A 16,110-nucleotide genomic window follows, 5' to 3' on the forward strand; every position below is an offset into this window, starting at 1 on the left:
AGCATTTTAATGACCCCGTAATTCAATTAACCGCCTCCATCAGTCATTGATTTGTGAGAGAAGAAGAAGAAGAAAAAGGAGGAAGGAGGAAGGAAGGGGGTTAAAAAACAGAAAGAAAGGAAGAAAGAAGGAAAGAAAAAAAGAAAAAAGACAAAGCTGCTGAAAGTTGAATTCTGCAAAGTAGAGGCGGCCTGTAATTGCCCAAGACACAGAGATCGGAGGGAAAGAGTGGGTGTGGGTGGTGGTGGGGGGGCTGGGCTGAGGTGGCCGTGTATAAATAGTGTAGCTCTCAAATACACAGCCACAACAGCAGGAGTGATCTCACCTCCTCTCCACCCTTTCTATCCCTGTCGCCGCTGTCAGACTCCGCAGAAAAAGAGCGCAGAGCCGTCAGCAGCAGCAGCGGCAGCAGCGGCTGTGCAAAGAAGAACAACACCGAGCGATTGATTGCACGGTGGATACTTTTTTTTTTTTTTTAAATCATTATTATTTTTTATTTCACCCTCTACAAGACACGGACAAGACAAGACGAAGAGAAAGAACGACGAAAAATCGCAACGACAAAAAAAAAAACACAAAAACAGGAGCACTACCGAGCGGCAGAGAGGCGAGCGACCATGGAAGAACTTACGGCATTCGTGTCGAAGTCTTTCGATCAGAAGAGCAAGGAGAGCAGCAAGGAGAGCATCACGTACAGGGAAGTTTTGGAGAGCGGCTTGACGCGGGCGCGGGAGCTGGGCAGCCCGGAGACGAACCTGCAGGACATTACGGACGCCAGCCACTGCCCGGTGCACCTCTACAAGGACCACGTGGAGCTGGAGAAGGAGAAACTGAAGGACTTTAATGTTTCCAGGGCGACTGAGGGTGAGCCTTTTTGTTTAGATTAGTTTTTTTTTTCATCTGAGTTTTTTTCTTTGCTTAAAAAAAATGAAGAAGAACAAGAAGAAGAAAGGGGGAAAGAAGCCGCGTTGTGTCGGAGAAATATATCCACGTCCTTCTGTTTGTTTGTTTTGTTGTTGTTGTTTTTTTGCATCGAAAGGAATAACAATCAGAATCAAGGGCGCTAAAAGAAAAACTGAAAAAAAAAACGAATTTAAATTCGGATTTGAGCGAGTTTATTGGAAGGAAAGTTAAAACCTTGTTCGGAGATTATGGCACACAGCAGGAGGCGGGCTTTTCGTTTGAGCAGCGCTTTAACTATTTCATGTTTTCACACATCATTTTTATTAAAAGAAGAAAAATTGATGACTCCAGTCGTCTGTGTTATCTGTTCAGTAATGCGTCTGAAGTAGTTCAAGGTATAAATTAAAATTAAAAAATGGAGTCTTTAGTTGTAATAATAATAATAATAATAATAATAATAATAATAATAATAATAAAGAGAAACTGCATTTTTTTGCAATAATATGCGGAATGTTTTTTTTTCTTTTCGTATAGGCCTACTGAATTTTTATTTGCATGCAATATCAATATTCTCGGTTACATTTTTACATGACTGCAAATAAAAACCCCCAAAAAACTTCACTTGTAATTTTATCACGGCGTTGACTTCACGTCCTGATCTCATCGTCCGCGCTCTTGAACGCTCTCCATTCATTTTTCTGCAGCTCCCAGCGAAATCACGAGTAGTTTGTCATTGGTCGTAAAGTAAAATATCTTCATTGGAAATTCAAAAAAAAAAAAAGAAAAGATAATAAGTTCAAATGTCTGTGGCAGCTTTGGTCCTCTGGAGATCAGCAGCTGAGACAGAGAGTGTGCATCGGTCCCAAACATTCAGTGGACAGTTTTTACAATTTTTTAAAAAAATTATCATTATTATTTTAAGGATTAGCTTCTCTCCTCTGTTGCTCTGCACCTCGTTGCCATCGGAGATGAAGGAAGGGGGATTTCATTTCACTTAATGAAACTTTATGTAAATCAATTAGCGTTCAGTCTGAGGACGGAACAGTTTCACGCCAGGGAAATACAACCTGCAAAAAAGAAAAAAGAAAGAAAAAAGGAAAAGAAAAAAAAAAAGCTGCCACTGAGCAGATCGGTTATTCAAACAGCTGACATCTGTGCTACTATTAATAGTAGAAGCAGTGACTTCACTGTGAAGGAAGAAAGGCTAAACTGAGGCAGCTTTTCGGGCTGATGTCAGAATTACTTTTTTGTTTGCTTGTTTGTTTCTAAATCTGATTTTACAGGGGTGAGTATTTAGACTTCTTCCCATGGTCTTAATGTAACCCTCTTGTTTAACTCGCTCTCTTGGCCATGTGACTGATTTACATGTCACTGATATTACACACACACACACACACAGACACACACTGCCTAATGGAGGCTGGAGATGCAGCCACAGGCCTCATTCCTCAAGGATTCAGGCTGGTTCGTGTTTTCTTTTTTTTTTATGCTGCACGGTGTCAAACTTTCAGGCCTATAAGGCCTGATGCCCTCCCCACCCATTGTTTAGGCTGGATATGGCACCCAATATTGGGGAAAGTCTACGTGGCTTTTAACGTGTGTGTTTTGTGATTAAAAACCCCACTCAGCTGTCCTCCTCCTCTCTCCGACCCACCGCATCTTTCCCCAACAGGGATCTACGAGTGCAAAGAGAAGAAGGACGACGTGAAGTCCGAGGACGAGGACGCGCAGGGCAAACTGAAGCAGAGGCGGAGCCGCACTAACTTTACCCTGGAGCAGCTCAACGAGCTGGAGCGGCTCTTCGACGAGACGCACTACCCGGACGCGTTCATGAGAGAGGAGCTGAGCCAGAGGCTGGGGCTGTCTGAGGCCAGGGTGCAGGTGAGGAGGAACCATGGTTTCTTTTATTTAAGAATAAATACATAAATAAATAAAATAAATCCACATGCATGTGACCCTCATGCATGTGACCAAAAGGGAAAAAAAGAGTCGATTTCCTCTCAACATCATGGCCACCACTGCTGCAAGCTCTTGTTGATCGTGCTATGAAAATCTGTGTGCACTTCAATGACAATCGTTCAACTGCCACACAGGAAATGCAAAACCCGAAGTCAGCTTTTGGTATTAATTCGCCTAAATAAAACTCGGGGGGAAAATGTAGCAAAAATGAAAACGTTTCAATTAATTTTTTTCTAGAAAACAGTTTTCTTTCTTTCTTCCTTCCTGTCTTTCTTTCTTTCTTCCTTCCTGTCTTTCTTTCTTTTTCTTTCTTTCTTTCTTTCTTTCTTTCTTTCTTTCTTTCTTTCTTTCTTTCTTTCTTTCTTTCTTTCTTTCTTTCTTTTACTTTTTTTATTTATTATTTTTCTTATTATTTTTTATAGTAGTAATAGTAATAATAATTAATGAGGCGCTCTAACGACGTCATTTCGCGTTAGCACGTTCTTCTTCGTCTCCTTCGTTAGCTTAAACAATGTTTAGCTTCGTAGCTGTTCGGTTCAAACTCAGCCTAAATAACGAGGGATTGAAGCTAAGCTAATTTCAGCTAAACGTAGACATCTGTTTCATTTTCAACCCCCCTTCTCGTTATTGACATGGAAGGTAACGTCGACGTCTTTTTAAAGTTAATTGGACATAATATGTGCTTGTTTATTTATTTATTTATTTTTTTTTTAAGAAGATGCGACCATTAAATGTAAAATGTAAAAAAAAATTGAAAGCTACCTGCATGTTTTTTTTAAGACATTCCCATGTTATTTAATAAAGAGCTGTTTATTACTCACACGTCTATCCCCAGTAATTGGTATAAACTAATGTCAGAACAAGTAAACTACACCATCCCTGTCAGTTATAATACTACATGCAACCCTTAGGATAAAGTCCCATACAGGCAGGAAATTAAACGATTTGGAAATATTTAGACGTGCATCTTTTATTTATTTATTTATTTATTTATATATATATATATTTTAAAGCTTTCGTCCTCTGCAGTTACTAGAAATATTAATTTATCCTTATAGGTGGTTCATTGGTTGCAGTTTGTCTTATCAAAGCAGCATGATTTGCTGAGAATGAGCCAGGAAGTGAGAAGCTCTGCTGAACTCACAGCGGGAGGCCTGCAGAGTGTTGGAGGGAATGGAGAGGGGAAAAAAAATAATACTAGTAATAATAATAATAATACAAATAAAAAAAACTCCCCAACAATGATTAAAATGAATGAAGAGCCTGAATGGCCGCTTCAAGGGACGCGCTCTTATGTCAACTCGTATCCCTCCTCATTTTCTTTGCAATATCTGCCACCGGCTTTGATGCAGTGTCCCCATAAAAACAGATTAGAAATAACTCGATTGTGGAAGCAACTCTGCTGCTGTTCAGATCCATCTAATCGGATGAATAAGCCCCGTCGCAGGGCTTTATGAGCGCGCCGACTGCGCCACTTCTGCAGCTGAACACTGTCGGACCGCAGTTGACAGCGCGTTTCGGGGAGGACGGGGAGGGGGGAGGGCGAAGCTGCCGGCCCAGCTAATACAGTGTGTTCATTACAATAATTTACGGCGTGCGTGCGGTTTGCAAAGTCACAGCAGTCTTAGTGTTTTTGTTGTTGTATTTTTTTCCCCACCCCTCGCCAGTTCAGATCAGGTGGATTAAGCGCACAGAATTCGCCCTGGAAAAGTCTCAGAAAGCCCCCTTTTTCTCTTCTCGCTCTGTTATCTATTTTTTATTAATTTTACTCTTTAGTGCGCTCTGACGTGTTTTTCCACGGTGTCGTGCAGCAAGGGTCGTTGTATCGGCTGTGAACCTGCGCTCCGAGCAGCTGTCAATGAATCTAATTGAAAGTTATGAGAGCTTGGTGAGGAGCAGGCAGTAATTCGGTTAGGACTAATATCTCTGGGTTTTCTGGCGCGCCGCTAAATTAAATGTCATTATTCACTGTCTCTAATAAAAAATCAAAAGGGAAATGAGATTAGGGTATTTGTGAAGCGCATCATTGAGTGGCCCTTAATGAAGAAATAACTGTCTGAACCAGTGTAGTTCACTTTGCTTAACATACTGGCGCGTAATTGGAATTGATCCGGGGCCCCGTCTTAATATGAGCCTTGATTTATCTGAAGGAGGGCTGCTGCGTGGATGCAAAAAAAAAAAAAAAAAAAAATCACCTGGGATACTGATAAACACGTCTGTACCGCTGAAGAGCTGATTACACACACACACACACACACACGCACACACACTCCCTTCCTCTCTCACACACCACAGTCTAAATTATAATATAATATAATATAATATAATATAATATAATATAATATAATATAATATAATATAATATAATAATTATTTATTTATTTGTATTTCCCGGAAAATATTCCAAGATGTATTTTTAAGGCAACAGTTTTTATGTTCAAGCCATTTTTCTTCCCTCCGTCACTAATGGCCCCGTTTATCGACTGTCCCCCCTCCTTCCCTCCTTCCCTTCCCTCCCTCCCTTCCCTCCTTCCCTCCCTCCATCCCCCCACCCGTCATCCCCTCCCCCGTTGCTGCAGCAACACCCATGCCCGCACGCGGCCGCGTCGCGCAGCTGGAATCGGGCCGGCGGCGCCCTGACTGCGAGTCGTCATCACCAAGCCTGCCGCCCGCGCGGACCGACCCGCTAATTTCGCATCTGTAAATGATAATCGTCGCGGGGGTCGAAGGGGAGGGGAGATAATGTTATTCAACGAGGGAAAATTAAGTCGATGGCGATTAACAACGCAGGCCCGCACGTAGCCCGCAGCTTTAAAAGACAGGCTGGGGAGATGGCTGACGACACGTCATCACTGTGATTTATTTATTTATTTGTATTATTGTCATTATTCAGTTGTGTGATTGTGGCGTCTTAGATTTTTAATCTTCTTGTCATTCCCTTGTCATTTTTTTCCTCTTCATTTAATTAGCTGTCCTAGAAATTTTTGTTGTTGTTTTTTTTTCTATCTGGTTTTAATTTTATTTTCAGAATTCAAATATCTTTCATGTTTAATTAGTCAAACAATTGATCAATCAAGGTCACTTGTACAGCACATTTGAGCTTCAAGACAGTTCAAAGTGCTTTACATCATAAAAACACAAAAATACAAAGTCATAAACCAGTAAACATTCTACATTTTGTCATGTGCCATTGTTTACATTTTTGCTACATTTGGCTAAGGTGTACTGTTATCCCTCCTTTTCTTCTTACTCACATAGGTGGTCTGTTAACAATCGAAGTGGAATAAATGTGACAACCAAATATTAAACCAAATATTCTCCTCTTCTCCTCTTCTTGCAGGTCTGGTTCCAGAACAGAAGAGCGAAATGTCGAAAACAAGAAAACCAAATGCACAAAGGTAAATAAAACCTCCAACACCTCTCAGCTATTTCAGCCATATTCTCCACATGTTATTATTCAGTTAAGAATTTATTACTATTTTTTTTAAATACTGCTTGTGATTCAAGACTTTTATTCTTTGTATATATTAATGTGCAAAAATTTGTGACCTCCTCATCTCACATAACAACAACTGTCTGGCTGTCTGACAGACATCTTTCCCTTCTCCCCAGGTGTGATTCTGGGCAGCGGCAGTCACCTGGACGCCTGCAGAGTGGCACCCTACGTCAACATGGGCGCCCTGCGGATGCCCTTCCAACAGGTAGGCCATGCTTTCAAGATTCAGAACGTGGCTGACGAATCATTCAGGGAGTGTGTGAGCTGAGGCTGGATCGAATAATGATAAAAGAAACACTTACTGCTGTGCAATTTGCAAATGTGGAGGGGCTTCCTTTTAAAAAGACGTTAGGATGGGAATTGTCGTTTGCGTGGTGTTTATGCGCGTTGATATTTAAAAGGAAATTAGGCGAGGTCTGGTTGCTGGTTTAGAGGTTTGCAGAAAGCTACAATTTCAAAACCGCAGACATTTTCCAACATCCTGTTGTTCAAAGTGCTTTTAATTGGAAAATGCTGGAGCGACCTGGGTCTTCTCCAACTCTGTGAGGTGTGGAGTAAACAATGTTCCTCCTGCAACACCTGTTGCTGCACACTGCTGCTCAGATGGCTGAAAGAAGCCTCCTATAAAGAGAGAAATTTGGAAACATTTCCCATTATGAAGAGCACAGTCAGTAGCTGGTGACATTTGTGGTCCTCTGTAAAGATCAAAACAGCAAAACGGTTAAACTTTGTCCAGTGAGCTGTTTGAGTCATCTAAATTAGCAGGGAGATTATTTTAAATAATCACCCAATTCTGTGAATAAAAATAGCACAAAATACGCTACATTATATCTGTAAAAGTCAATAGGAAAATTGTTTATTTTTATACATTTTTTCTGTTCAAATAATTTTTTTTAAGCTAGAATTCTCTGTTTTAAAATTTTCCCCTGCAGCCATGAAACTGTGGCGTTTTTTTTTTTACTCAAGGTTATATCATATTGCAAGAATCTCACACACCAGCCCATGCCTTGAAGTACGTGGAGAAGTAGACCTTCTGCACTTTACATATAAACATGCATATATGCAGCTGCTTCATGCTGAACGGAGAGGCATCATCGCATCAGAATTTGTGCACCTTTCACCTCCCACCATCTCCTCTCGTGAAGAGAGAGAGCGGTGAGGAGGAGTGGACACTCCTCTGATCAGGCGCTGCCGTGGTTCTGCATCCGAGCTGCTGTGTTGTCTGCTTGACCCTCGTGAAAAGCTGCGGCCTAATTAAGCCAACAGTGCGGCAGGCCTGAGCACATAAAAGGGGGATGATGAAAGCGGGGGGAATGGAGTGGGCTCTGATGGATATTGGCGTTGAGCTGCGTTGGCAGGGGCGGAGGCTCGGAGGCCTGCATACTGAGAGAGGCACGCCGCGTGAGGCTGAAACCAACTGTGGGCGTGCACAGATGCAGGGGCGAAGGTCTGAGGTAGATCCTCATTACCTTAGCTTTCCGAAAAAAGGTCCTCATTGCGTGCTTTGTGTGTTAAATTACAAATGTGCGATTGGTGTATTTCACAAAAGGCACACAAAGATTGAAAGTAGAGTTTTCTTAAATATGGTTTCAGTAGGTGTTGCAGCATTACATTTGGAAGTCTGTGCATGGGCGACATGGACCTGACGTTTCACTTGTGTTGCATATATGGGAAGTATAATAAAAGCAATGATTCACAGCATTTATAGGTTCATTGTTTTAATTAGTGGTACAGCTACAGACTCGTATACAAACTCTAAAAGTGAAACTTGACTAATGTCAGTTGCTGTTAGGCCCCAAAATTATGATCAGGCCCTGCCAGATTTTGATATTTTTATTCAACCAAGAAGTTGGTTTCCTATTGGGAAATGCCTCCATTTTTAAAAACAAGTGTTTATTTGTATTTTGATTTTATTTAAAAAAAAGAAGAAGAAATTCTCCTTTGCATTGCAGCAATCAAACACATAATTGGTACCCAGAGTTTTTTTCTGTGTCATTTCGATGATTTCTCTTTGTTGATGAGCTCAGAGTCTTTGAATTTGGAAATCCTCTTTCCCATAACCCTAATTTTTTAGCTATTTACACATATTCCCAATCAGATTCAAGACATTGATAGTATTGTTGCCTTACTTTTAGTCAGGAGAATCATGTCAACCAAATAAAAATATAGCTTACCATATAAATCCTCTCCAGGTAGGAATCATAACTGCAGCTGCTTAAGCACAACAGTTACATTAATTTCACCACTAAAAACACATAATAATTACATTAAGTCATATTTTCAAATTATGTATACAGTCATGGAAACTCAGGGATCTTAGCAATCCTCACTTTTTTCAAAGATCATTAATGCTTATTGTTTTCACAATGAAAGTTTTATTTATTTTATTATTATTATTATTATTTTACCACAATCACTGATCAAAATTTCCCATCCCTGCTTCACAAGTACATTTGTTGGGGCGAGTTTTGTTGTCTGCAGCTGCTTTTGTTTGGGATGCCTTCAGCAGAGCGCGTTTGTGGTTCAGACTCGTTTTCCCTTTCATTTGCCTTTAACGGCAGCAATTTTTTGGTATTTGGCGTGCCAAGTTGAAAGGAAGCAAAGTGAAAAATAAATATTTAGTTCGAGTTAAAAAAACTTTCGCCTTTGCGTTGGCTAATTCTATTTTGGTTGGAGAATAAAGTGTGAGCTGCACTAGTGACTCTTTCCCCCTTTTCTTTCTTTCCTTACTTCTCTCCTTCTCCCTTTCCTTCTTTCTTTCTTTTTTTCTCTTCTTTCTTTCCTGTTTTTTTTTTTTTTTTCCCTGTGGTGCTTGAAACACACGAGAAATGGCAACAGGGCTCAGCTCTCCCCCTCTGAAGTTCGCTGATGCTTAATTTTCACCTACTTCTTATAAAATAATTGCCAAGAATGTGAAAATTGATATCCTATGCTCCTTATGGTTTCTGGTTCATTTCGCTCTCTCTTTTTTTTTTTTCTGCTTGACTCAGGGATATGTCTGAATAAATATTTATAACTCCAAATGTGCAAATGTCTTTTTAATGCAAAAGTTGTTTATTTATGCAATCGAATACATAATCAGAGTAACAAGCCCGTGTGTTGCAGAGTTAAAGAGATCTGTTCTGGGGTTGTGGAAATACTTTGATTCCTGGCGATTAAATTGGATGTGGTGTCTGAGAGCAATGTATGATTCATTAACTTTTAGAATAGCTGACATGAAGAAAGGGCTAAAGTGTCGACTGTGGCCCTCAGCTATTTTCTTAGAAAACATACCGTAAGCAACAGCTTTGAGGGGGAGCTTAATAGCGTCAGACTGTGAAACCTAAATCCTCCGCTCCTTTCTGCACACATGCTGACTAAACTCCCTGTTTCTGCTCCTTCTGCAGGTTCAAGCACAGCTACAGCTGGACGGAGTCACCCACTCCCATCCTCACCTGCACCCTCACCTGGCCGCCCACGCCCCCTACCTGATGTTCCCGCCCCCTCCCTTCGGACTACCGATCGCGTCCCTCGCCGACTCGGCCTCCGCGGCGGCGGCGGTGGCGGCGGCCGCCAAAAGCAACAGCAAGAACTCCAGCATCGCCGACCTGCGACTCAAGGCAAGAAAACACACCGAGGCTCTGGGACTCTGACCCCCACCGGGCTGCCCCTCCGCTCGCCTGATGCCCATAATCGCCTCTCACACAAGACTGGGCCTGTGAAACTGGGCCGTGACACTCACGAGCTAAAACTAAAACTAAAACAAAAACACTGAGTGAGAATGAAAGAGAGGAACACATACAGAGAGAGAGAGAGAGACAGACAGAGAGAAGGGGAGTGTGTGTGGAAGGTGGGAGGGGAGGGAACAGTGGAGGAAGAAAATAAAGCAGAAGGAGGAGGAGGAGGGAAAATTGTCACAAAACCAGCTGCCAAAACAAACCACTTGTAGAGAACGGTAATTAAATACCAGTGAAATCACCTTTTACTTTTCGCCCAACAGGCAGGACTTCTGCGGGGCCAGTGGCTCAGTCCACTCCAGGCACAGATCACATCCCAAGGACCGTACAAACACATGTGGATGTCTGTCTGAGGGCCAGGCCGGGGAGGGGGGCCCCCCGTCAGACCAGAGGACGTTAGAACAAAGCAAACTGGCAGGGTCGAGAGCAGAGACTCACTGCCGCTGGCTGCCGTCTCTTTTGACATGCAGAGGGGCTGAGCTATTTTTTTTTTTTGGGGTAGAGAAGGAGAAAAGAGGGTTAGGAGGAGAGGGGTAAGAGGGGGGGGGAGGCCCACACATCACCTCACCAAAGCTTTGGAATGGCTTTCACCTTTCCACCCCGCTCAGTAGTTTAAAGAAGAAAAAACAGAAAAAAAAAAAAAAAAAAGGCCATATTTGTCTCCAACCACTGTGTCCGCTGCTGCTGCAGAGTGCATGAGCTCTAAATGGAGGACCGGTCCCCCATCTCCCACCTGACGCAACTTCTCAACAGCTGTTTTTTAACACTGCCGTTCAGCAACACCCCACACCTCGCCCCCCCGCAACGGTCAAAGTCAAAGGTCTCCATCCCAATCCAACGTCGCTCTTCTCGTGGACTTGTGTTGTAACAAACGCAACAGTTTTCTATATATTATTATTATTTTTTTTTTGACGCTTCGCTTCGGGAGGGGGAAGAGACGTTGTCGTGCGATGCTGGACTTGTGATGGCCGGACTCGGGTTCAGTTCCTCCTCACGGTGCGCTCTCTCTCTCTGTCTTTATTTCCTTCTTGTTGTGTTGTATCTTGGGAAAAAGAAGTGAAGATAGCCTTTGCACTTCAGGTCTTGTACGAGGGTGTTTACAAATGGCACTACAAGCAGATACTACTTTACTAATTAAAGAGGGACGGGGGGGGAGGGTTTTGATATCACCACGACGAGCAAAGGGTATAACGGGGATTCCTTTTTGTGTTCTGCTTTTTTGTAATTCTGAAAAATATGAAGAAAGCATCAGTCAAACTGAAATGCAATTGTGTGCAGTTTAAGTGCAATACTGTAAATAGCAAAAAACAGAAAAAACAAAACGAAAGTTAAAACAGCTAGAAGTTAATCCTCGATGATGAAGAAACTTTTTTTCTCTTTTGGGTTTTCGGTCGTTTTCCATGCGCTGGTGGAAAGCAGATTTTTAACGCCAGTGCGTGTTTTATTTCTATCAAGAAAATTCAATCAGGTGCCATAATCCCACATGATCCACACGTATTCAGACATTTTGTTTCAAGGGGCACATCTGTCTGGGAAGACATGAGCACAGTTTTCGGATGCTGCAGAAACAAAAGGAAAACAAAAACTAACTTATACTAAATTATGAACAAATCAAATCAGGCTTGCAACTCAAAGCAGGTCTTTGTTTTTAGAATAATTAGCTTCATTTTGCATGTATTTTGTTTTTGTTGTAAAAATCAAACCTTCCCAGATTATTCAGACTATTTTTAACTGTTTTAAACAAAACAAAATCAAAATTAAATTCAAAGATTTTTTTTTTTTAGAAAAATAACACTGCAGCACTAAATATGTAGATCATTTTCAGATCTATGTATACCTCCAAACATTTTCTACATTTCCAGACCTCCATTTAGAAATGTTTATCTATGTCTCCATTTTAAATTAAACCTATGGGTGTTTTATTTTATTTATTACTTTTGTCTGAAAGTTTTATGGAAAGATGAAATAGCTGAACTACAAGTGTACATTTTTACATGGCTTTGCATTTATTTTTGTATTTTTTTTTAAGTGTTGAATTTGAATTAGGAGGTGTAATGCATTGTTTGCCTAAAAAAAAGAAAAAAAGAAAAAGCATAAAAAAAAACAAACAAACAAAAAAAATCAAACCGGTAATGTAGCGTGTCTGAGTTTACAAAGATTTCAGGGACGGTTGGACTAAAACAATTCGCCATGGAATTTGTTGTACCCATTCAAATGATTTTCATTTCATACGCAAGCATGCCTATACATGAGTCATCGTACAGCTGTTTTTGTTTCCACCCCTTTTTGATTCACAAAAATATGAATGTACATCTTGTACGAGTAAAATATCAATAAAGCTATAAATATTTGTACTTGAGTTTTTGAAATAATTATTATTTTTTTTCTACCATTCAGAAATATCTGACTTTGTGGAGAAGAATGCGTTGTAACTTGGAGTGCAATCAGACCTTTCCTGGCTGTTACCGGTTTCCTAAATGCTTACCCTGATTATTTTTTTATCGATGTATTTGTTTTAAATCCAATAGAAAATGAAGGAATTATAAGAATACTCTTATCTATGTATGAAAACATATGTTCCTATCTTATTTTATTTAATAAAACTTAAAAAAAGCACATTGAAATCGATGCTAGAGCGAGTATGGAAGGAGTGCTCAGTTTGTTGGTGTTTTCAATTCATTTAATGAATCAGGTGGGGAAATCAAATCTTTCAGAATCAAAATGAATCAACGGAAAATCGTCCAGTTCCGATCTCCACTGAATGACTGGTGCATCTGTACCTGTGCCTGATGAAACCAGGCCAACGCATGAATTAGAAAGACCGCGAACCTCACTTTTCAGAAGCAGCCGTTCAAAAATGTTGTGGATTTTTTTTGTCCGTGCTGCAGTTTCTTTCTGTGTCTCTGTGCCAACCTGCAGTCGAATCTCAGCAACTGCAGGTTGCAATCTGAGGATCGACATCAATGTCAGTCCAAAGAGCTGACGTTCGTGTAGGACCTGTTTTGGCAGACACACGTTGCATGCACTCTGCAACACATGCCAGCAGAGCAAATCGAGTTGCTGTAAAGTCCAGACGCAGCCTGACTCGCATCTGTTTGTCAAGCCGGATGGAGGAAGATAAGGTGCAGGAATTACGGCCTTAATGTCATCAATGAAAGTCGGAGAGGGAAGTCTGCGAGCGTGGACGCTAAATCGATATGCATGCTGAAAGAGAACGTTTACATTCTGTTTGGTTTGGTTTTTGATGTCAGCAATTCATTTTGAGAAGTTCACGAACTGCAGTGAGCTGAAGCCAGCATGTCCCATCCACTTGTTCTACCTTCACATGCTAAATTCTGCCCATCTATTACAGCTGGCCTCTGTTTTTTAACTGTGTTAACTTCCTCTGGGAGCCTAAATCCAGATGTGTGTGCGCGCGCGCGTGTAGAAAGTAATTACTCCCTGTGCTATAGTGGGTTATTGTTTGAAGCTTGTACACAGAATTAGCCCAAATGGCGTCCTGTTGAGCGTGGCACCCCCAGCAAGGTCGCTGCGCCTTTAATTTATACCTCTGTGCTCATACATCAAGATAGAGCGATATAGCTGCAGACTGATGGCTCTGTATTTACCCGCTGACCCCTCTGGTTGGGTCCTGGTCTGGAAATAACAGCATCCTTTTATGTGTACTAATAATTAGCACAGCACACACGGCCATCCATCAGCCGCCAATGGGCCATGTGGCTGCTTTGTCAACATGCTCGAGCGCATAAGGCTGTTTATGTTGGCCACAAGTAACAAGTACACAATAATATTTTAACAGAGACGGGGCTGGTGAGACAGACAGTGTGAGCGTGGGGGCATTTAATGGCTTCTTGCTCTTAATTTTATTTTTAAATGAAAATGAACTTCTGCTCCATGTTACCAAATGGATTTTCCTGTGGTACTGGGCCACGTTAAACTATTTATACTTCTCGAAATTGTCCGCAGTTTCTTCACGTTGCAACGGGCTGCAGTGTGTTTTGCTGGGATTGCATGTGACAGACCAACACAAGGAATCGGAACAAAAATGTTAATTTTTTTTATTTATTTATTTTTATCGGGGCTACAAGCGTTCCATATCAGTGGATATTGATAATTATTGATTTTTTTATTTTTTATTTTTTGATCTGAGATACTGCCCAGCTGGTGGTGTGACCTTTCCTGTTTAATCCACAGATTTCACTCCACGCTGTTTTGTTGTCATTTTTAAGCAGTTTTGAGGCACGTTGGTGAAACCTTAAAGTGATGATGCGCATGTTACTCAGTGGGTTGTTCCGAGGTAAAGACTGAGTGAGTTACTTGATGGCAGCAACCATGTTGAGCGAGTTGAGTGGCTAAAGCCATTCCTCTGTGTACATCCCCCAGAATGCAGTTCAGTGAGTGTTCTATATATTATCACTTTCCTAAAATAACTGCCTAAGTCATGTTTTACCAAAAGCTTTTTTGTTGTAACCCAAATGATGTTTTGGCCCAAAAAAAAAAAAAAAAAAAAAAATGACTAGTGTCATTATTTTAGGAAATATAAGAATGTTCTATCAAACTTAGTAATTATTGACTGTGTGTCTATTGTGATAGATATTATTATTGATTTATTATCAAGTCCACTTAATCTGATACCCCTAAATAAATTCCAGTGCAAAAAATCGCCTTAGAGATTCACTTTAATCAAGATCGCAAATGTTCTCACAAATGTCTGGTGGTGGCAGGATGCATTGATAAAGTTACCTATCAGCAGACTGTCAAAATATTAGCAGTTTTCTCTGAATTCAATGACCACTTCTTAAAATTAAATCATAAACATCTTTCATGTTACTTGGCAGCATGCAAAAAAAAAATACTTTGATTTGATTGATGCCCCAATGGTAAGTGCACAACTGTTAGCTTGAAGGGTCTATTTATAAACCTTACGGCAGGTCAGATTTGGCCCCCAAACCTTGAGTTTGACGTGTGAGCTTTAGAGGGTTTCTAGAAAGTAAATCAAATTGTGCAATTTAATCTGTAGTCTACAAGCTGCTGATCTGTGAAGTCATCTGATGCATTAGACTCACACATCTTGTGCCCCTGCTAAGATGCCCCTGCCATCTTAATAGGGACACAAGATGGCTGCCACAAACGATGCACCCACAACGGAGCAAACATTGCACCCACACACGCCGAACGTTCGCTTACACACTCGAGAACTAAAATGGAGATCTGAGGAAAAGTTACTGCTTCTTAACAGCTAGCGAACAAAAATCACAACAGGCAGGTCAAATATAAAGGCTGTGGGTTGGTTTCAGTGCTAGCTTTCAAAATAGTACCTCAGTCATTTTTCATCTCTTGAGCAGTATTCATTTTATTACACATAAATGGCACCCATGCTGGACAAACAGAGCGTTAGTCAGAATAAGAAGCCAACAGGCCTCTGGTAAGCTTCAGAGATCCACAGTTCAGTGGGGAGGATTTATCAGCTGCAAAACTGTTTATCCTTCACTCTCCAAAACTGACCTTTATTAAAAAGTGTAAGGACTAAAGCCCACATTAAAAGAGAACTATCAAGTTTGAAATGGTTTTGTAGCAAATTAAGGTGTTTTGGTCAGATGAGACTATTATTATTATTATTATTTACCTACAAGTCATGGCAGAAAGCTAACAATTCACATCACCATAAACACACTTTCCCTACTGTGAAACCTGCTGCTGGATTAAGTTGCTGGAAAGTTGGGAGCTGGGAGGAGCTGAACGCAGGCCTGGAACGAAACCGTTTGGACTTAAGACTGGAGCAGATTCGCCTTCCAGCAGGACAACACTCCCTGAACACACAGCCTGACCTGAGATGGGATGGTAGTTAGATCAAAGGATGTTCATGTTTTAGAATGGCCCAGTCAAAGTCCAACCTGAAATAACATGAAAACTGCTGCTCACAGCACACAGCCTGTCCAATCTGAGACTCAGGGGGGGTTGAATGCAAATACAAACCACACTTTTTCAAATTTTGTAAAAAACATAGAAACACATGATAAATTCTGCAGCTCGTTT

At 41.0% G+C, this 16,110-nt stretch overlaps 1 protein-coding gene across 3 annotated transcripts; it reads left to right on the top strand.

Annotated features, from left to right (window-relative positions):
* Positions 1–562: 562 nt before the first annotated feature.
* shox (short stature homeobox) lies at positions 563–12,433 on the top strand. Of its 3 annotated transcripts, none has more exons than XM_055032409.1 (6): positions 563–864; positions 2,576–2,784; positions 6,203–6,260; positions 6,454–6,563; positions 9,745–9,957; positions 10,338–12,433. In XM_055032409.1, the coding sequence occupies exons 1-6, from the start codon at positions 618–620 to the stop codon at positions 10,425–10,427; spliced, it is 927 nt and encodes a 308-aa protein (XP_054888384.1). In that variant the 5' UTR covers positions 563–617; the 3' UTR covers positions 10,428–12,433. The 3 variants fall into 3 exon arrangements, with proteins under 3 accessions (XP_054888384.1, XP_054888385.1, XP_054888386.1); XM_055032410.1 differs by having other exon boundaries at positions 6,475–6,563; XM_055032411.1 differs by lacking the exon at positions 10,338–12,433 and having other exon boundaries at positions 9,745–10,113.
* Positions 12,434–16,110: the final 3,677 nt, after the last annotated feature.

The sequence above is a fragment of the Poeciliopsis prolifica genome, unplaced genomic scaffold (genome assembly GCF_027474105.1).
Source record: "Poeciliopsis prolifica strain line A6 unplaced genomic scaffold, Auburn_PproV2 SCAFFOLD007, whole genome shotgun sequence".
Lineage (NCBI taxonomy): Eukaryota > Metazoa > Chordata > Actinopteri > Cyprinodontiformes > Poeciliidae > Poeciliopsis > Poeciliopsis prolifica.